General features: G+C 33.7%; 1 protein-coding gene across 1 annotated transcript in view; it reads right to left on the bottom strand.

Moving 5' to 3' along the window:
- Nucleotides 1-230: 230 nt before the first annotated feature.
- Nucleotides 231-23,213, bottom strand: part of TAB3 (TGF-beta activated kinase 1 (MAP3K7) binding protein 3) — an 80,663-nt gene continuing 57,680 nt past the window's right edge. The window contains exons 8-11 of the mRNA XM_044670153.1: nucleotides 18,247-18,340; nucleotides 14,260-14,343; nucleotides 8,110-8,211; nucleotides 231-615 (exon numbers count right to left, since the gene is read on the bottom strand). Coding sequence (XP_044526088.1) covers nucleotides 467-615; nucleotides 8,110-8,211; nucleotides 14,260-14,343; nucleotides 18,247-18,340 — 429 coding nt within the window. The 3' untranslated portion in view covers nucleotides 231-466. The remainder of the gene's footprint in view (nucleotides 616-8,109; nucleotides 8,212-14,259; nucleotides 14,344-18,246; nucleotides 18,341-23,213) is intronic.

A 23,213-nucleotide genomic window follows, 5' to 3' on the forward strand; every position in this document is an offset into this window, starting at 1 on the left:
AGCAGGAAACAATCCAGCAGAGCAAGGAAGTGTTGTTTTCCAGCACACTGTGATCAGGTGAGTCTGCATTAGCCCATCACAGTTTGTCTGGATAACTGTAACACTTTGCACTGTGACTCAAAGTTCTAAGTTTAAGAAATAAGGGCCACTGAGCAGTAAATATAGCCATAGGGATTAATCAGGAGTAGCTCTTGGCTTTCCTGTATACATTCTTTGAGGAGTGAATCTTTTCCTGGTTTCAAGTATCCCTTTAACTTAGCACACAATGTAGTAAAGAAAGAAAAACATCCCCCTCATTTTTTTTCCTTTAGTGTGGTAGACAAGTGGATACTATTTCAATTCTCCTTCTCCCTAGAAAATTGGAAAGGAAAACACTGGTCAAATGGACTGAAGGAGTCACCAGGTTTCCTTTTCAACTCTGTGGGAGCTCAGAATTTCTCTCTCAGTCTAAACGGCTCTTCTCGATTCAAGTGTACCGCGGCATCTCACACTGCTCACAGCGATTTAATGCTGGGTGATTCAGAAAGGTGCAACTTTCACAATTCCATGGAGCCCCCTCAAAGTCTTCATCTTGTGGCTGGTTCCTTGGAATCTGCTTGGAGCTGTTTGGATGCTCTGGGGAAGAAAAGAGAGTAGACCATTTCTTAGCTGCAGCAAACACCACTATGCTGGGATTGAAGCATACATGGAACTACAGGGAAATCACATAGTAAGCTTTTAGGGGGGAAAAGTAAACTAAGAATCTGTGCCCATCTATTTTTACTTTTCTAAAACCACTTTTCCCCCCTCATTAGGAGATGGAAATAAATATCCACTAAAAATAGCTACGAAGTACTGTTAACTATACAATTATATTCTGAGGTCTCTGTTGTGTTAAATTTTCCCCATATTTTATTTACTATCTTTGCTAATTTGATGGACTGAGATGATACATCAGATATCTTTCACAGATGGGTGAGAATACTGACCAAAATGGGTGAAGTAATGGGATGAATATCCCACAGTATCTCTAATTATAAAAAAAAAAATTTTTTTTCTTTTGGTAAGATCTCAGGTACAATTCTTTTTCCACTTATTTCTCTCAATTGCAATCTTCAAGAAAGCAGAGTATATTCTACACAATAAAGCATTTGTTTTCTATTCTGACTATGGAGAGTCACATGTAAATTCTGCATGCGTCTAAGTCCAAGTAAGGCTTGTTTTCACTAAGAATACAAACTCCTTAAGCACAGGTTGGGTACACAGATGCTTTGCAGAGCCTAGTACAGTGGGAAGTTTCCAGAATAAGTATCATACTGTATAATGGAGGAGCATTGGATCAGGATGAGAAGAGTGAGAACCTAGTTCCAGCTCTATAAATTAATAGCAATGTGACCATTTAGTCACACTTAACTGATGATGCTGAAAAAAGGATCACATTCAGAGCTAGAGGAGAACTCAAAAGTCATCTAGCTCAAGATCCTCATTTCAGAGAGGGAGACTCTCTAAAGCTCAGGTTAAGACAAGAATGATTTGCCTGGGTAGACAATGATCATCAGAGGTGGTATTTGAACTCAGGGGTTCTAAATGAACACTGTTCTATTTGTAGGAACTTATTTTAGAGCCTGTGCTTTTTCTATCATCTTAAACTGACTGAAATGTATGATGAAAGCACTCTATAGATGACAAAGCACTACTATATATAATGGTAACATAATCATTGTGGCAGGTGCTCAATGAGTCTCTATATCAATGATTTATAATTACTGAGTCTCAACTTATAAATATTGTTGAAAATGAGCAGAAAGCTAGAAGCCTACAAATAATAAGCACTCTATAATCAGGGCATAGGGCCAGGAAATATCACCCTCTGTAAAAAGAATCTTAAAAAAAATTTAGTGGAGGACAGCTAGGTGGACCTCAATTCAAATAAGGCCACAAAAATTTTCTAACTGTGTGATCAAGGGCCAATCACTTAGCCCCATTTGTCTAACCCTTGCCCTTCTGTCTTAGAATTGTTCCCGAGGCAGAAAAGGTTTTTAAAAAAAAATAATCGACACATTTTGTTTTGACATAAAACATTCCCATAAACTTACATACAAATTCCCTACATTTCAGTACATTTCCTGAAAAAATGACTCTTAAATAGTGATAAGAATGTCTAGGATGCATCACTTCCACTTTTGTCATTTACCTTTTGTTGAACAAGGAAAAAAAGGTTGTGGGTTCCTTCAATAATTTGATACCAATGCTGTGCATTCGTTGTATTTGCCTTACATTTTGTTGCCTTTTCTTGTCCTGATTCGCTTTATCATAATCACATACCCTGTTTTCTGGCTTTCTTTCCTTCCTGTAATTGTAGCTCTTCATGTAAATCCTCAAGTTGCTCTGAATTCTTCCTATTCCTTGATCCTCATGGTGCAATAGTAGTACTTCATTATATGCCTATCTACAATTTATTCATTAATTTACATACTTTTCCCAGAGCATTATTACAAATAGTGCTGCTATGTACATAGTCTCTTCTTGCATTCAAGAGAATATGGTTGACTTAGTATTGTTTCTTCTTTTACTCCAAATTTTCTTGAATGTTTGGATCAACTGCTAACCTCATCAGTAATGAATATACCTGACTTCTCATAGACATTTTGATACTGAATTTTTCTATCTTTTATAACCTATGCCAGTTTGATACCATCTTGGCACAGTGATTATGACATAGGTTTTTAATGAAATTTAGTTGAAGGAAGCAACTACAATAAAAATAATTATTCTCTCTAACTCTGATCATCCACAGATAAACTAAACCACAGGAACCTGCAGGGTAAGGATCAGACCCTGGACTTTGATATCTCTGCTGAGATAGAGACACCTAGAAAGATCCCAACAGACAGCGCAAATTGCAACAGAAAGTACCAAAATTATCATGTTGTGTTCTTTCCCTCTTCTGATACTGAAATGACTGGTGCAGACCCATACCATCTCTACACCTGACCTACTGCAATAACGTTCTGGTTGGTCTCCTCATTCCAATCCATCTTTCCCTTAGCTATCAAAGTGATTTTCCTTAAAAAAAAAAAAAAAAAAAAAAAAAGTCTGATCACATAACCCCAACTATTCAAAAAATCCTAGTGGCTTCCTATTACCTCCAGAATTAAATATAGAATCTCATTTGGCTTTTGGAGCCCTTTATAATTTGATCCCTTCCTACCTTTCCAGTTTGTGCACCTTTACTCCCCCCACCTCCACATACTGAAGAGTTTAGTGACACTGGTCCTTTTTGCTGTTCCTTGCACAAGATATGCTATGCCACAACTGTAAGGATTTCCATTGGCTATGCCTCATGCCTGCTCACACTCATGCCTCTGAATTTCCCTGGCTTCCTTCAAATCTTAATGTTCTACCTTCTGTAAGAAGCCTCTTCCAATCAATCCTCATTATCTGTGTGTTCTTTCTGAGACTACCTCTAAATTATCTTGAATATATCTTGTCTGTACATAATCATTTGCATGTTGTCCCTCCTTATAGTCTTTGAGTTCCTAAAGAGATGGGCCTTTGTATTGTCAGAGCTTAGCACAGTGCCAGGCACTTCTTGGTCACTTAATAAATTCTAGTTAACTGAGTATCTCTCCTGTATTCTAAAATACAACCACATTATTAGCATTCACTCTATTTCTCACAAATAATACTCTAATATCATGTCTTTGTGCCTTTCCATTAGCATTCCTCTTGTCTGGAATCTATCTGCACCTCACAGAACCCCTCTCTTCCTTGATGATAACAAGTAGCATCTTCTGTATTATCTTTCCTGACCTTCCCCACCGCTAATACCCTTAAAATTAATTTCCCTATATTTGTTTATATTTAGTCTGTAAATACTAATATAGTTATTTGGTGTCTTCTTTGTTGGAATGTAAGCTCCTTGACAGCAGGGATAGTTTTATTTTTCATATTTGTATAGCAAGAGCTTAATAAATGCTTGTTGATAGTACACCTGGAAGAATGAATCTTGTGTTAAGGAGCATCTTGAAATTACTGGAAGTAAAGGGATGAAAAGCACTTCATTTACTTATTCCTATTCAACCAAGGTCCTAGCTCACTGTTTATAATATACATATATTTACAGAGTAATCAAACAGGCATGCATATTCTAAAATAGTGAAAATGAAAACAGATACTCCACTTCATTATTTATTTATTTATTGTTGGTTGAGGGTTGTACCTAATCAATATGTCAGTGCTTATGGATCAGATTAGACTTGATTGTATGGACCTTAGTGATACAGTTTTGAGAGTTCAAATTCTCTATTCCAATGGGTTACATCCTGACCACAAAGATTCAAAATCTGTAAACTTTTGTTGACCACAGGGGGATCTGAGTTGACCTGGTCATAGTTTGTTTGCCCACCACGAGACTTTCCAGAGTATGTTAGTCAACCCTATGTATTTCCTATTTCCCAAATCAAACCCCAATTTCCATCTTTGTGTTAGACCAATCACAATCTTGGTTTAGTTTATATCACTGTACTATTTTTGGTAGCAAAATAATCCCCTACCTTTTCAACTATATAAAAGAACTATTCTAGCTATCAGTTGCATTCCTGCTTACAGAGGGGCCTTGTATTCCATTTACTGGAAAATTGTTAGTCTTGCTAATAAATTGATCATGCTTAGAATTTTATGCTTCAATTTCTTTTTATTACAGATTTTTACTGACAGTAGTCACCAAACTTTTGATAGTACAACCCTATCAGTAAAAAAAATTTGAGTACATTCCAATATCTGTATACTTATCATACATATATATTATGCTAATTATGTCCATTATAAAATTTATACAAAGATACTAATTTTAAAAGAATGAGACAAAAATGAAATAATAATTGCTACCATAGGCAACAGGAAGCCACTGGAATTAATAAAGTAGTGAAATTACATAATCATATTTATGCTTTTTCGTCTCTACTCCTGCCCTTGTTCTTTCAGAACAACAAAGATAGATAAGGTGTCTCCCTCAGAGGGGAAGGTATCTAGTTAGTACAATAATCCAGAGATATTCTAAAAATTGAGCTTATTTTCCACCTTTACTGATCCCATTTTTCTGGGCTCTACTGACCTCTCTAACATTACTTTTCTTCAGTCCCTAGGTTAGCAATTAGAGATAAGTTATGAGCTTGTCTCAAGAGTAGCCCTTAGAATGGTCCTGAGAGGTAATCTGAGAGCTTCGGTCTCTTCCCTCTCTTTTGCTCACTACTTCCTCTTTGGCTATATTGACTTACTGTATTTCTTGTCTCCTACCTTCTTCATTCTCATCCCAAGGGTCCCTATGGTTCCACTGCTATTCCATTTCCTTCTCAAAACTAAGGAATGATGTTTCCTGGGCTTCAACTCATTCTATGCTGGGTAATACCTATGTGGACAGAATCAGACTCTGATAAGGTTTTAACTCTAAAAGAATGCCTAAAATTATAGCTGCTGTAAGAGTTATCAGACTGCCCTGGTACTAACATCTGATGTAATGAGTGTTCAGTGATTTTTTCAATCAAAATTGCCTTTTTTTGAGTCTTTCACTTATCCTCTTCTTGTCCTTGCTGGATTATCTATATTCAGAGACCTTTTTACTTTTATTATTTTGGTGGGGTAAGTAGGGAACTGCACCTAGGAAATCTTTAACTTACTCCACTCTTTCCAAGATTTTTCTCTTACTTAGATTTGCTGTCCCTACCTACACAATTGTCTAAAATGCTATGGACATTTGATTAAAAAATAATTTAGTCATTTCTTTTCTTTTTTTATCCCTTACCTTCCATCTTAGAATACTGTGTACTGGTTCCAAGGCAGAAGCCTCATAAGGACTAGGCTATGGGGGTTAAGTGACTCTCCCAGGACTGCACAGTTAGGAAGTGTATAAACCAAATTTAAACTCAAGACATCTTATCTCTAGGCCTGGCTTTCAACCTACAGAGCTATCTAGCTGCCCCTAATCCTTTCTAATCTAAAAAGATACACCATCTAAATCTCTCCTACTGGAGATATAAAAGGGAATTCTTGGTTCTCTTTGAGTTCACACTTGTGAAAAGGGAATCCTTTGTTTTCTTTGCCTAGTTGGAGTTAAAACTTTGGTTGGCAATAACTTTGAATCAACACAACCTTGAATTAGTGGGAAAAGCTTGAAAACCACTTAATGAGTTCACACCTTACTTGATGCTAGGTGAGAAGAAGGGTTCAGGACACTCAGAAAGGTGTGAATACAAAGCTGACAACCCAGACAATTTGGAAACTATGATTGCCCCCCATGAAAAGGGGCAGGGACTGGAAACCACCATAAAAGCAGGCAGTCTGGTGAAGGAGGCTTGTAGAGAGTGAACTCCAAGAGGAGAGTCACTCCAAGTAGTAAAGAGTGAACTCTAAGAAGAGTCACTCCAAGAAGGAAGTTGGCTTAAGGAAGAAGGTCGGTTCAAAGAAGAAAGTAGGGCTCAGGAGTCACCTTCAGCTCCAATCATTGTCTTGGGTGAGTGGATAGCTGGTTTTCCCTTCCTGTCTTCTGGACATAGTTTAATTAAACCATTAATTTTAACACTTACAGAGAAATGGAAATCAAAACAACTCTGAGATACCACATCACACCTTGTAAATTGAGAGCAAAAGAAAGTGATAAAAGTTGGAAGAGATGTGGCAAAATTGGGACATTAATGCACTGTTGGTGGAGTTGTGAACTGATCCAACCATTCTGGAAGACAATTCGGAACTATGCCCAAAGGGCTTTAAAGGAATGCTTACCCTTTGATCCAGCCATGCCACTACTGGGCTTGTACCCCAAAGAGATAATAGGGAAAAATACAAAAATACTTATAACCGCAAAAAATTGGAAAACGAAGGGATGTCCATTGATTGGGGAATGGCTGAACAAATTGTGGTATCTGATGGAGATGGAATACTATTGTGCTCAAAGGAATAACGAACTGGAGGAATTCCATGTGAACTAGAATGACCTCCAAGAACTGATGCAAAGAGAAAAGAGCAGCATCAGAACCTTATACACTGAGGCTGATACACTGTGGCACAATCAAATGTAATGGACTTCTCTACTAGTAGCAATGCAATGATCCAGGATAATTCTGAGGGACTTGTGAGAAAGCACGCTATCCACGATCAGAGAAAGAACTGTGGGAGTAAAAATGCAGAAGAAAAACATATGATTGATCACGTGGTCTGATGGGGATATGATTGGGGGTGTAGACTTTAAATGATCACTCCATTGCAAATATTAATAATATGGCAATAGGTTCTGAACAATGATACATGTATAAACTGTGGATAAGCAGTGGAACTGCTCGTCAGCTCCGGGAATGGGGAGAGAGGAGGGAAGGGAAGGAACATGAATCATGTAACCATGGGAAAATATTCTAAATTAATTAAATAGGTAAAGTATTAAAAAAATAAAATGAAATAAAATAAAAAGACACACCAATTTCATTTTGAATGACATTGTTTGGGACTTGCTGAGTGTAGCACCCTCCAACTTTCTTCTTGGGACTTCTCAGTAGCCTACTATCCTTTGGTTTCATTTATTTCTTAACCTTGAGCCACCTTACACCCAACATTTTTTAAGCTAACCATTCCCATAATATCAAAACATGAAAATATACATGCCCATTTGCTTTGTAGGGTTTTATTGAATTCTTATTTTCTCTCTAATCCTCTGCAACAAATTAGTTTTACTCTTAAGTTGTTGGGGTTTTTTTGTTTATTCTCCTCATGAGAATTGTAAAAAGATGACCAAATATCCTATGAAATGATTTTTCTTGTAGCCTTTTGTATTCTTTCACCTTGACATAAAATCTGCCAAAGTTTAATAAACTCTACTAGGGTAACCTTAGGAAATCCAAGATAATTTCTAGACATGCCACAGCATTTGTGAAGCACAAGCAACAAAGAATGAATGTTTCAACACAAATAAGAAGTAAAAACAAAAACCATCCACAAATAAAGGTATCTATATTTGTCTAAAGGAAAACTAGAATAGTTTTTCTTAAATCATTCATACTTTTCAATATCTGAATTTTAAAATGTCAACTAGAGACATAAATTTCATGAAATTTTATATTGTGATGACTTGTACAAACTCACCATCAGCAGTAGTGGTCTGAGAATCAAGGGGATCTATCTGTACTTTGGAAGTCACACTGATTCTTCTGGCTTTTCTCTCTGTTGTACAGGGATCTGAATTTTCTGCATAAAACAAATTAGAACCCCAAAATAGAGCATTAACTTTAAGATTAAATTCTATAATAAGACATAAATATGTATATATATAGTTACAGGAATGTTACTGTCTAATTCTTTTATATGTCAATTCTATTATCTAATCAATAGACAAGCATTTATTAAGTGTTTATTATACACCTAGCACTGAGTTAAGTGTTGAGGATACAAACACAAAAGTCCATAACCTCAAGGAGATTGTATTCTAATGGGAGAGACAACATGCACAAAAGATAAATACAGACCAGATGGAATGTAATTTTATAGGGGAATGTATCAGCATTTGAGATCAGAAAAGTTCAGGACTTGAACTGAGTCTTAAAGGGAATCAAAGATTTTATGAGGTAGATGTCAGGAAAAAAGATCATTCCAGGGATGATGGGCTACCAGTACTAACACAGAGACAGGAGATGGAGTGTCATATTAGGAAGATCAGCAAGCTTAACAGAAAGACTGACTTATATACTTTATATACCTAAATTAATTTATTCAGTGTCACACAAAAAATTATTTTATAGAGCTAGAAAAAATAATTAAATTCATCTGGAAGAACAAAAGGTCAAGAATATCAAATGAATCAGGGGAGTTGGGTAGCATAGTGCCTAGCATCTGTGCTAGAGTCAGGGAAACCTAGGTTCAAATCTTGCCTTGGACACTTCCTAGCTGTGAGATCTTGAACAAATCATTTAACATCAATTGCCCAGCCCTTTCCATTTTTTCTGTCTTAGAATTAATACAAAGACAGAAGATAAGTTTTTTAAAAAGAATATCAAGGTAATCAATAAAAAAAAAAAGTAAAGGAAGATGGCTTAGTCTTATCAGTGCTAAACTATATACAAAGAAGTAATCAACAAAACAATCTGTTCCCAGCTGTGTGACCCTGGGCAAGTCACTTGACCCCCATTGCCCACCCTTACCAATCTTCCACCTATGAGACAATACACCTAAGTACAAGGGTTTTTAAAAAAAAGGGGGGGGCAGCTGGGTAGCTCAATGGAGTGAGAGTCAGGCCTAGAGAGAGGAGGTCCTAGGTTCAAACCCGGCCTCAGCCACTTCCCAGCTGTGTGACCCTGGGCAGGTCACTTGACCCCCATTGCCCTCTTCCACCTATGAGATAATACACCGAAAGTACAAGGGTTTAAAAAAAAACAACAATCTGGTACTGGATAAAGAAAAATAATGGTAGATTGATAGAATAGTTTAGGTATACAAAGCATAGTACTAAATGACCATAGTAATCTAGTGTTTGATAAATCCAAAAATCCAAGTTTTTGGAACAAGAATTCAATATTTGACAAAAAGTGCTGTGAGACTGGAAAGCAGTTTGGCAGAAATTTGATACAGACCAACATCTCAAACTGTATTCCAATATAAAGCTAAAATAGATTCATGACTTAGATATAAAAGATAAATACCATAACCAAATTAGGGGAGCTTGAAATACTTTTACCTGTCAGATCTTTGGATAAGGGAAGAATTTATGACTAAAGAAGAAATATCATTAAAACAGATAACTTTGATTAAATTAACTTAAAAAGGTTTTGCACAAATAAAACCAATGCAGAAGTAATTGGAGGTAATGCAGAAAACTGGTGAAAAAATTTTTACAGTAAGTTTCTCTGGTAAAGGCTTTCTGTTCTCTCCTCATTTGAGGTGGAGAGGAATGTTATCCAGACCTATCATCCTTGCTTTCTCCTCCTCTTCCTTTCTCTGTACACTCAGTTCTTAGATCTTTGCATATAGGAGGAGTTTAATAAGGTTTGGTGATTGACTACACATGTCTTGTTAGTAGATACATATATTAAATTGAGAGATCTAATGAGAATGACTTATATCTAATCTAAATGAAATACTACATCAATAATTTTAATCCATTAGTCACTGAGTATACAGTGAATACAGTGCTGAGCCCAGAGTCAGGAAGATCTGAATTCTAATCTGGCCTCAAACACTAGGTATATGACCCTGAGCAACTCACCCTCTGTCTTAGCTTCTTCATCTATAAGAGATAATAATTCCCAAAGTTATTGTGAGACTCAAATAAGATAATAATTATAAAGCACTTAGCACAATGCCTGGCACATGGCAGACACTATTTTAAAATGTTAAAAATTATCATAGCTAATAAGATGTATTATAATGTATTATAATGCTGCTTAAGATGTAAAATGCTCAAAATGAGGAAAAATAAAACAATACTAGAAAATATCCAAATTGGATAACCTACCTCTAAATAATCAAGAATTGATATTATAGAAAACTAAATTTACATGCCTTTATGCTATTCTAAACCATTATTTTCATTATGTCACTGCCTTCATGCATTCTTTTAAATAGGTTCCCCCAAATGATACTACTAAATCCAAATTCATGTATACCATTCTTTTTTTTATTATTATTATTTTTTAATTACATGTAGAAATTCATATGGAAGTTAATCTATCTTACTTGGGTGAAAGAAAAAAACCTGCATTTTTTTTTCTAAATATAAGATCTCTTTAAGTGGCCTCATAGTCTCTTTTCCAATTAAAATGTCAGTTACTCTGTCTTCAGAAATGTTAATTTTCTATCCTGGTTAAAACAAAGTAAATATACCTTTGAAAATTCTTAATTTGTAAAAATCCATTTTATTCAGGATATTTTAATTGTAAATGGAATAATATATAACTTTTTTCTATAAACTACCATTAGACAATTGTCTCCAAAACCAATAGTAATGAATTACTAATCTGAGAACTTCCTAAAAATAAAAATTCCAGGGCATTTCGTGATTGTTAGTATCAATATCAACTTTTTTCCCCCAGAAATGGAAATATTTTATTATTCCAAATGTTTATAAATCTAAACAAAACAAGTATTTCCAAATATAAGGAAAAAGAAGATATTCTGCAAATGAAATCATAGATCTCCTATATTTTAACTGACTTTTCTTCATATCTACATAATGGAACCCATCCGCTAGTGTCCCAACCCTTCCCCATATCAGATAGAATACCATTATGGAGGCCAACATGTTCATATAAATTAAGTCTTCTAGGTTTTATCTTTCTGTTCATTTTCTGGGGGTAATAGTCTCAGTTTATTATTCTATTATTAATTCTGTGGCTGTGTATAATGTTCTCTTAGTTCTACTCATTTCATTGTTCATTATCTCATATATAGTTCTTTCCAGATTTTTTAAAAAATTGGTTTGTTCATTTCTTATCATATAGTAATATTCTAATTACAATCATAAAACATGATTTGTTTTAGCAGTTCCCAAATTGATGGGCACCCCTTTAGTTTCAAATTCTTTGCCACTGCAAAGCGAGCTGTTATCAAAATTTTGGAAACATATGGGTTCTTTTCCTCTTTCCCTGATCTTCCTGGAAAACAGACCCGGCAATACTCTAATAGTATACAAAGTTTTATAACACTTGGGTGCAATTCCAAATTACTCTCCAAAAAGGTTGGATCATTTCACAGCTCCACCAATAGTTCATTAGTAAATGTACTATTTTCATTTTTCTATATCCCCTATTACATTTGTACTTTGCCCTTTTATAATTTTAGTCAGTGTGGTGATTGTAAGGCAATATCTCAGAACCATTTTGATTTGCATTTTTCTAATTAGTAGTGATTTGGAGCATTTTTTTTTAGATATCTATGTATGGCTTCAATTTCTTCAACTGAAAACTGTGTGTTCCTATCTTTTGCCCATTTATCAATTGGGGGACAGCTTTTATTCTTATAAATTTGACAAAGTTCACTATATATTTATGTATGAGACCTCTATCTAAAGGGCTGTCTATAAAATCCCCCTCCCCAATTTTTTGCTTTTTAATTAACTCAATGGTTTCCTTACATTCAATTTTATTGATCTTACTTTTAATTTTTAGGATTTCTAATTTGGTTCTTAGTTGGGGATGTCTAACTTGTTCTTTTTCTAGTTTTCTTAACTGCATTCCTATTTCATTCATCTTTTTTTTTCCATTTTATTAATGTAAGTACTTGGAGATATAAAATTTTCTCTAGTAACTGCTTTTGCTGTATCCCAGAGGTTTTGATATGCTGTCTCTCTTCCATGAAATAATTTTGGTAATTTGTTTTTTAACCCACACATTTTTTAGGATTAGGTTATTTAGACTCCAATTAGTTTTTACTTTTTGTTTCCATGGTCCTTTATTACTTATAATTTTTATTGCAGTATAGTCTGAAGATACATTTAATATTTCTGCTTTTCTACATTTATAATATTTTTGTGACCTAATGTATGGTCGGTTTTTGGGATGATACCATGTACCACTAAGAAAGTATATTCTTTTCAGTTCCTATTCAATTCTTTCCAGATAACTAGTATACTTCACTTATCTACAATTCTATTCGCCTCCCTGACTTCTTTCTTATTTATTTTTTGATTACATTTACCTAGTTCTGAGAGAGAGATTAAAGTCCTCCATGATTACTGTTTTGTTACCTATTTCCACTTGTAACTCATTTAATTTTTCCTTTAAAAATTTAGATTGCTATAACATTTGGTGCATAATATAGATTTAAACTGATAATGCTTTGTCATATATGGTACCCTTTAACATAACATAGCTTGTTTATCTCTTTTGATTGCAATTATTCTATCTTTAACTTTGTCAGAAATCATGATTGCTATCCTTGCTTTCTTCATATCAGTTGAGTATAGTATAGCTTGTTTGTTTTTCTAAGCAGCTTATTTTTAAAAATGATAATCATTAATCAACAAAACCCTCATATATCACTCAACTATTGGCCATACCCTCGAGAATGTTTCATCAGGATTTTTTTTTTAAACCCATAATTACTTTCTGTCTTAAAATCAATATTGTCATTGTTTCCAAAGCAGAAGAGCCATAAGATCTAAGCAGTGGAGGGTAAATGACTTGCCCTGGGTCACAGAGCTAGAAAGTATCTGAGGCCAAATTTGAACCTCCCATATCTGGACCTGACTCCAAACCACTGAGCCACCTAAATGCCCTCTTCCACCAGCATCTTGAATTCAAATTGTCTTAAAAAGAAAAAAAACCCACTAATCTCCCAATTATCTAGGTTTTTTAACTCAGAATAAGCCTTGTCACATCACTCTCCTTTATTTCCCTTATGCTCTTCATGTAATTTGATTTTTTTTTTCAATTTTTTTCAATTTAATCCAATAACATCTTTCCTGGTTAGTTAAATGGCACAGTGGATAGAATAAAGGGCCTGGAGTGAGGAAAACTCACTTTCCTAAATTCAAATCAAGACTCAAGATACTTACTAGGTATGTTGTGTCTGGACAAGTTACTTAATCCTTTTTGTCTTAGATTCCTTATCTGCCAAATTGAGCTAGAGAATCAAACAGCAAATCATTCCAGGATTTTTGCCAAGAAAACCCTAAATGACACCACAAAGAGTTGGATATGACTGAAAAACTGAACAACAACAACCAAAAAACCATCTGTCACCCTTTTCTTCAATTCATAAAACCACCATTAATCCAGGCCCTCATCATCTGTCTGTAAAAGTCTTCCTGTTTTCATGAAAACTTTCATCAGTTCCCAATTGCTTCTGCCTGGCTCTTTCCAACCTGACTCAAATAAAATTTTCCAATTTTAGTTCATATTACTACCCTTTATAAATTCTACAATCCAGGCAAAGGACTTTTTTCTAAGAGCAATATTTCATCATCCCACAATGCACACTGACATAGGCTTCCCCTTCATGCCCAAATAAAGTCCTTTCAACTCAATCTCTTAGAATCCTTATCAGCTTACATGCATCCCCTAAAAAACTATCTCTGATCTCCACCAGTTGTCAGTAGTCACCTTTTTCAAATTATTCTGTATTTAGATATTTGTATGCTCCTTAAAAGTCAAGACTGCATTTTTTTTAAATAAATGTTTGATGATTCATTTTATCCTCTGTATTCCTATTGACTATCAGGGACTTACAATTGTAGGAATTTAATAAATGTCTCTTAAATTGAGTCAAAATATGAGTATTACCAAAGTACTTTTATAAACTTACCTTTTTTTGATGGCTTTGGGGGCACGACTGGACCTGGTTCTATGTTGTCATAAAAATTATTCATAGCTTTTGGATCAAATTTGCCTATTGAGAAAAAATAAAGCAGCAATTTAAGTTTATTTTCCCATAACTGTAGTATTGCCCAACAAGAAAAAATAAAGCAAGGAGTTAAGACTTGTTTTCTTGAAATTAGAATAGAAGAAAATATTCTGAAGAAAATAAGAAAATAATTTCCTTAACTTAGCCTACTGAACTCAACTCCTGTCCTTTTTCATTACAACTTTAGTTGGACACTATCCTCATAGGAAGAAAAAACAATAAAAAAAGACTTTAAATTCATTCTAGAGATTTTTCATTAAATTATCTAAAATAACAGTTCTAATAATTTTATATTACTGTTCTTAGGTAGATATAAACAAACTTATTGGGTAACAAAAGAAGAGAAATAGCAACTAGCCCATACAATGAGAACAGTTTCCTTTCTTAATGGGTCCTTAAGAAAAAGTAGAATGAAATAGTCAGAAGGAAGATATATGTCCATGTCTAAAATTCTGAATAAGTTTATATGCCTTTTTACATGTAATAATCTATAGAGACTCAGGATTTCAAAATAGTATGAGCTTGAAGTTTTTAAATGTATTACACATAGAGCCTATCAATTAATTCAACCAATGAACAGATAGAACACAGAAACAACTACAAAGTAAATGATGGATCAATCTCTTGAAGAAAAATCTAGATACCATTATCTATAAGAATTTCTATGTCTGTTAAAAATTACTTCACTGACAGTATAGCTTTAACTGCTCACTATAACTATTTTGTGTCATTTTTTGATTTCTATATTCTACTCTATTTAAAGAAATTTAGTAATGTTTGTGATCCACACACATAGATTAACAACATATCCCACTTCTCTTATTTTCCTAGATTGACTTTTTCTTCTTTTTTTTTTTAACCCTTAATTTTTGGTGTATTGTCTTATAGGTGGAAGAGTGGTAAGGGTGGGCAATGGGGGTCAAGTGACTTGCCCAGGGTCACACAGCTGGGAAGTGGCTGAGGCCTGGTTTGAACCTAGGACCTCCTGTCTCTAGGCCTGACTCTCACTCCACTGAGCTACCTAGCTGCCCCCTAGATTGACTTTTATAGATATAATACTCTTTTGCTCATACTTTAAATTCTTTCCTCCAACAAAGCACTTATTCTTGGTCTTTGTTGTTGTTACTATTATAGATTTTCAGCAAATCACTGAATCTTAAAAGCAAAAAGTGACCATAAAGATGCTCGATTATAACTTTTCCCCCGAATGGAAAATTTCTTTTTATGATTTTAAAGTTACACACTGAAATATTATTATATAGAATTATAAATTACATGTAATATCTATGTTATCATATAGAATAAAAAAAACTTCAACCCTGCCTATGAGGAATTGAAATACTAAAGTACTAAGTTTAGTAGTTAGAGCTTCTAAATATCAAAATATCCCATTATAGATGATCCAAAGAAGGTACATAATGGACAGAATATTATTACAATCCTGATGCTATTCTTATGTTCTATCACAAATATTTATATGCATCAACTTACATTGTAAGATGACCTAAAAGTAATTTCTTAAGACTGCTCATGATTGTATTTTAAAATGATAACATAAATTTGTCCTACATTAAGGTACTCTTCTAGCTAGAATTTTTAGAAATAAGTTACGTTGAAGTATAAACAGCATGATTATCAGATTTGAAGATTATATGAATTTGGGAAGGATAACTTGTATGTTGAATCATCAAATGGGGGCTAAAAAGATCTTAATAGTTTGAAATTAGACCAAATCAAAGATAAAATTCAACAAGGAATAAAAATGTTTCTATTGAACACTGAACTACACAAGTACAGAACAGTGGAGACAAATGTTTTTCAAATTTATATATACTGTAAGGTTTGCAAAGTGCTGTCCTTGAAATTACCCTATGAGATAGCTAGTACAAATATTATCATCTTTTTTTTCAAATGATGAAAATAGCTCTGAGAGGTTGAGTGACTTGCCCAAGTTCACACATATTTAAGTGTTTGAGGCAGAATTCATACGCAGTTCTCAACTTCAAATTCAGCATTCTTTCTACTAGAGCAGATTGCCTCTTATACATGTTTTCCTTATATGTGAAAAAGACCTGGAGGCTTTCATGAACTAAATATGTACCAAATGTAACATGGCAGTTAAAAATCCTAATGTGATCAGATACAACATTAATAGAAGCTAATTCCTGAAACCGAGGAGGTGACATTTTGCCTTGATAAGAAGTCTCAAATGTTACATCAACTCCAGGAGTCCCATTTTAAGAAGGACTTAGAGAAGGGTGAAGCTCATCCAAAGGAGAATGACTAAGATGATAAGGGACTGAAAACTATGCCACACACTGATCTTGTCAAGGGATTAGTAATATATAGTTTAGATAACAGAAGACTTAGAAAGAACATGAGAACTGTCTTCAAATATCCATAGGCTTGTCATGTGGAAGTGGAATTAAGACTAGTTTTGCTTGATCTCAAAAGGTGAAGTTAGAAGGAATGGATGGAAATTGCAGAGGCAGACTTCAGACTTCTTCAAGCAAGAAAAAACTTTGTTAAAAACCAGAGCTGTCCAAAAGGAGAATGGACTGCCCCAGGAGGTAATGAATTTCCTACCACTGGAAATCTTAAAGCACAGATTGGATAAATGCTAATTCGGGATACCGTAGAGGAAATTCATATTCAGATATGGATTGGATTCAATGACCTTTTAGGTCTCTTTCATCATGGAGATTCTAAGATTAAAAATTACATGATTTTCTAACTATAATTTTTATGCATTAATTGCTCTATATGTGCTATTTCAATTACTTAAGTCAAGGTTGGTGGTACTCACATCTCTAGCTCTCCTGTTAAAGAAGTCTTAGTAAAGACTGGCCAGATAGTTCAGATAGTTTTATTCTTTTAGTCATATAAATCTTCCCCTTCATCATTCATACACACAAAAAAAGCTGGTGCCATTTTCTACATAAAATGTTGCATACATTACTCACAGAACTTCTAGAGATTCTCTTGATGCTTCAGATTAGTGGGTCTTAACTCTCTACCTGATTCCTACATTGTTTCTTTAGGCATATCTGATTAAGGTTTTTAATTTTCACCACCAGATTTGCTTCTACCTGTACTGTTGCCTCACTCCAATTCAGAATTCTTTTCAAAAGTTATGTTTGATTTTTGTCTAGAAGCCATGGAATGTTTAAACTACATGCTTAAAAATTATGCTCCATAATAAAATTTTTTAAATTATACAATTGCAAGCTTGAGTTTAACACAAAAAAATGATATAAAGAACTAAACATGAATATTATGAATTCTTAGCTCTATATTTTTGCAGTGATTTTTAAAGAAAATCACATTTATTCAAAAGTTGAATTTCTATGAAACACATACTAAATATAAAATAAGTTATTAAGACTTTCATGGTCAATGAGTAATTTACAAGAACTATACTGGATTTGAAGCTGTAGAACCTGCATTCAAATCCTGGCTCTACTAATTACTACTAAAGTAATCCTGGACAAATTTGAGGATCATAGAACTTGGAAGGGCCCTTAGGGTCCACCTAAAACAATTTGTTTCATCTCTCTTCTCAGTTTGAGGGAGTGGATTGGAAGATTCCTAAATCCCTGTTAGCATTAAGTTTTATAATTCTATGATAACTGAAAAAAATCTATTTTTAATGCAGAATTCACAAGGTAAGAATTTCAGAATGAAATCATTATTGAGGCATTAATAAATAATTTCTAGGGGAAAATTTAGTCAGTGGCCTTAAAAAAAATTGAGTTATTTACCAGGAATTTATAGCCTTATGCTCAACAAGTTTTTCTCTTTATAAATCTCTTATCAACATTATATTATCTAAACATCTTAAAATACCACACTATAACTTATGTTTTAACCAAATAATTAAGTCTATACCTCTAGATTGAAGGAGGTCAACTTCTTTCAGTGTACAGTCAACATTTATCTGGAGTTGTCTGTTCATGCTTCTCAATCGTGTCATTTCCTCAGGCTATTAAGAAAGGACCCAAAATAGCAATTGTAGGAAAGTAATTATCAAGCCTAACATTTAAATTTGTGCTTTATGTTAAACAATTTCTAATTGGGAATTATTCAGAGTATTGCCTCTGTCTATAAGAGAGGACTTAAAAAGGAAATATATATAAAAAAAAGGTGGTCAAACAAATTTGGAATGAATAAAATGACCACAAATAAAACTTAATATAGGAACCAATGTGTGTGTAAATTTACAATGCTTCTGAATTAAATATGAAACTTATTAAAAACACTTCATTAAAGTTAAAAATATACTGTATATGAACAGAATTTGTAAAACTTTCATTGCTTTTATCACATAAAAAAAGATCACAATAAAATAGCTTTGAAATGGCCTTATTTTATGATTTGATATTAAAACAAAATATAATAATTAAATAAAAGCTTACAATGCTGACAGATAACATCAATGATTTTAGATTTGTAGAGGATGATGTCATTATAAGAAGATTCATTACCTTTTATTAGCCTAGATGAAATAAATATGCACAGCACATGAAACAATTTCAGAGTCACATGGCCTTTTCTCTCTCTAGCTACATTTTATCTACAACCTTTACTCCTTACTCTTCTTTCTGATGTTTTTCTCTCCTAAGACCCAACTATATTTCTGAAACCTTCCTGTAGGATATATTTGTTACAGTCAAATCTTATTATTACTCTGGCTAAGTGGCAAGAATTTAGGGATTTTTATTTAGTTTTTTTATTTCTCTGGTATATTACATTGTATGCAATGGAAAATATTAAGGGTTTAAATATAAAGGCATGAATTTTAAAGTTCTTGCCCACTGTCCACTTTTCAAAGTAATGCCAGAGATTAGCTAAATAACCCAATTCTGATAATAATTTTGGCAGTATAGCATAACAAATTTAAATTCTAAACAAATTTATTTTCGTTAAAAACAGAAAGAAAGGGTTATTGAGAGCCAGGTCTAGAGACGGGAGTTCCTGGGTTCAAATCTGGCCTCAGACACTCTCACACTATGTGACCAGAGCAAGCTGCCACTTAATGCTTTCACTGTCTAGCCCATACCAATCTTCTCCTTTGAAACCAATACACAATATCAAGTCTAAGCTGAGGGAGGGAGGGAGGAAGGAATGGAAGGAAGAATGGAGGGAAGAAAGAAAGGGAGGGAGGTAGAGAGAGAGAGAGAGAGAGAGAGAGAGAGAAAGAAGGGAGGAAGGAGTGAGGAAAGTAAGAAGGGAAGAAGGGAGGGAGGGAAGGAGGGACAGAGGAGGGGAGAGAGGGAGGAAGGGAGAAAGAAGGGAGGAAGGAGGGAGAGGAAAAAGGAATGATAGTAGCATTACTCCATTTAAAAAAAAAAGGATAATAGAGGAAGAAACATTTAACAAATTTTTTGGTCAAAACTCTCAAGGGAAATTATGGGGAGGAAATATAAATAAAGAAGGTATGGCACTACCAGAACCAAAATATACTTACAAACATACATATACATATATACATACACATTCTCCCCCCCCACCACCTTTTTTTTAAAATGAAAGCTTTTGATTAAATAGTTAGGATAAGAAGAGAAACTGTCAACTGTGGGGGGGGGGGGAAGGGGGCGGGAAAGGGGGGTTGCATTTTATTTCTAATAAAAGACTGATATCCAAAATACATAGGGGAAATGTCATTTCCCCAAAAATAAGTAATCAAAAGGCATAAATGGTTTTCAAAAGAATTACAAAATTATCACAAGCCTATATAGTATCACTAAAAGGAGAAATATTTTAAAACTAAAAAAAAGTAGTTGGGGTATAGTTGAATAAATTTTGGTACATGAATGTATTGAACTATTATTGTTTCAGGAAGAAATAAAGAATATTAATAATGTAGAGATATGTAGGAAGACTTGCATAAACTGAAACAGAATGGTGTAAACAAAAGCAAGAGATCAATATATACAAATACAACAACATCAATGAAAAGAACACTAAAATAAAGCTGAATACTGAGTGACTGTAATGACCAATCTTGGCTTTAGAGAGACTTGAAGAAACATCTCCCTTCTTATGGCAGTTGGAGGACTAATGATGAAAAATATATCAAGTAGGTTTGCTTAACTACTGTTCCTTCTTACAAGTGAGTGGTGGTGGGTAGTATAATTATTTGGTGGTGGGTGAAGTAATAACTGGAGAGGAATGGTATAAAAACAAAAGATATCAATAACTTAAAAAAGAAAGCTTGGACTGAGACTCAACTAAGAAAAGTCATTTTAAAGTCACTTAAGACAAAACTGGATAGTGGTAAAAAAAAAATGAAAAAATCTCTAAAGATAACAAACTTTTAAAAAAATCATCAAACTCTAAGACTATTGCTCTAGATATGCTAATGGTTTCTTTGTTTTTAACCTAGTACACATAAACAAGAGGTCTATGTTAAAAGTAAAACAACTTTGAGGACAATGATCAATCAATTCCCAAAAAACATGAAAAAGGGGAAGCTACAAAATGAGTAGAAAAAAATCTTTGATTTAATTACTGACCAAAAAAAAGGGCCAATTATTAAAGTACTCTTAGCCACTGATCAAACTGTTCATTTGCCCATCTTATCAAAATGCTAATGAGAATAATCTACATACACATTATGAGAGGAGGTTTTCTTAAGCACAGAAAGTTTCTTAAGCACAGAAAGAAGTCCACTGCTTTCGAATCATACAGAGAACAAAGAGAGTATGCAATATCACAATATGCTTATGGTTTGTTGTCTAAAAAAAAAAAAACATTTGATTCAATAACAGAAAACTGTCTTATTGTATATATATATATATAATTTATATTGTGTACATATATATACACACACATATATATAGCATATATATAACCAGTTGGTTATACTTCAACAGGTTGTCTTCCACGTACATATAAGTTATCATACAATATTCCTTGAAAGACATAACAGTAATCACTTTATTAAAGGCCCTCTTATCATGAAATGAGGAAAAAAAACCAGGAAGCTATGCCTAAGGTGGTCATCACTAACATGGAAGAGGTCCAGGGTTGAGTTCAAATTGAATAGGGGTCTATAAATATAGGTGAGGTTCTTCAGATGCTCATTTTTTGATGATTATTTTATTGAGCCCTAGAACATAGCAGTGCACCCTAAATCATTAGAAAGAGATTTTTGTCTAAGTACACCAGAAAAAACAAGTGGATCAAGAAGAATCTTATTATGCAGACTGAGATATGCAGTCAAAAGGACAACATCATTCAGTTTATCAATCATATACATTACTGGGACAGACAATGCACACAGACAATAAGCAGATTGCAAAACCGAACATGGAAAGAAACACAGACTAGTTTCCCTTTTGAGACATTATCAAGTTCTTTTAATGTTCCTAAGCTTCTACCAATAACAAAGGCCCATCTTTTTACTATTTTTATTACTCCAGGATTCTTATACGGATATATCACAGAATACCATAGTTTATGATGGAAGTAAAATTGAGGATAAAACAAAGGGTAATAAAGAGGTGAATTATGGCATGAGCAAGCCATAACATATTATAAATGAGAAATATGAAGAGGTGGTTTGAAGGATGATAGAGAAATATATCACTCAAAGAAAGATAATCTAGTTACATGGAGAGCAAGGAACAATCAATGGTCTGCTCCACTGGTAAGTTATACACTACCAGGAAAACTAAAAAAAAAAAAAAAAAAAAAAGGCTCTAGTACATCCTTACAAGGTAAACTTATGAGAGGGCAGGGCATCAATTATGCAGGATGAGCAGGCATTTTTGTTTGAGGTCAGCACTACTACACAAAATACCCATGTTGCTAAGATCACAGATTCACTAGAATAGTAGAATAAGAAGATGCACCAGTTTGAAAATAGGAAGTACTTCAGCAGTTAAATGAAGCAAAAAAGCCTATGTAATATTTTTATTTGAGAATATAATACAGAATTTTTATAAAAAAATAAAATTCATTTAGAACTTATTCAAAGATTACCCTCTCCCTTTCCTACCTCTGTGGGCTTACTATCATGGAAGCAACATCTAAAATATAAAAAATTTACCCATTAGATAACATTAAGACAGTTTAAATCAAGTATTATTAATTTATAACTTATTAAGTAATGAGAAACCATTTGGGGAATCCAAATTGTTATGCTATTCACCTATAGTAGGACTTGTGCTACAGTCTTTCCAAGAACACATTGGATGAACCCCTTGTATTAAATAGAACACAGCAACACAAGGGCAGCTAGACCTTTGGGCTTAAAATAAGGAAGATTCATGTTCATGAATTCAAATCCAGCCTCAGACACTAGCTATGTGACCCTGGGCAAGTCACTTTACCCTATTTGCCTCAGTGCTTCATCTATAAAATGATCTGGAGAAGGAAATGGAAAACCACTCCAGTAACTATGCAAAGAAAGTCATGAAGAGTTGGACATGAATGAAATGACTTAACAAGAACATAGGAAGAATAATTAATCTGCATCGTCATTTATCAAAAGTAGTGTTTTGGGGACAAGGAGATGAAAGGAATAGAAAGTTGCTAAAAACAACTCACTAAAGAAAATTTGAAGTTTATAATAATCCTGGATGTGAATAATAATAAAAACAAAGAAAATGAAATTTACATAATACTTTAAGGTTTACAAATCACATAAATTAATAATAATCTTAATAGGCAAGAATATTTTAAAATTTTTTATTTTTAATTAAATTTGATTCAATTTAATTAAAAATAATTAAAATAAAAAAATTGATGTATTTTTAAATCATGTTTACATAAAAATATACACATTCTCTCTCTCCCACTTAGACTGCAAAGAATTGTTGCAATAGAGAATAAAAAAGAAAGAGGGGTGG

Source organism: Gracilinanus agilis, chromosome 3, assembly GCF_016433145.1.
Source record: "Gracilinanus agilis isolate LMUSP501 chromosome 3, AgileGrace, whole genome shotgun sequence".
Lineage (NCBI taxonomy): Eukaryota > Metazoa > Chordata > Mammalia > Didelphimorphia > Didelphidae > Gracilinanus > Gracilinanus agilis.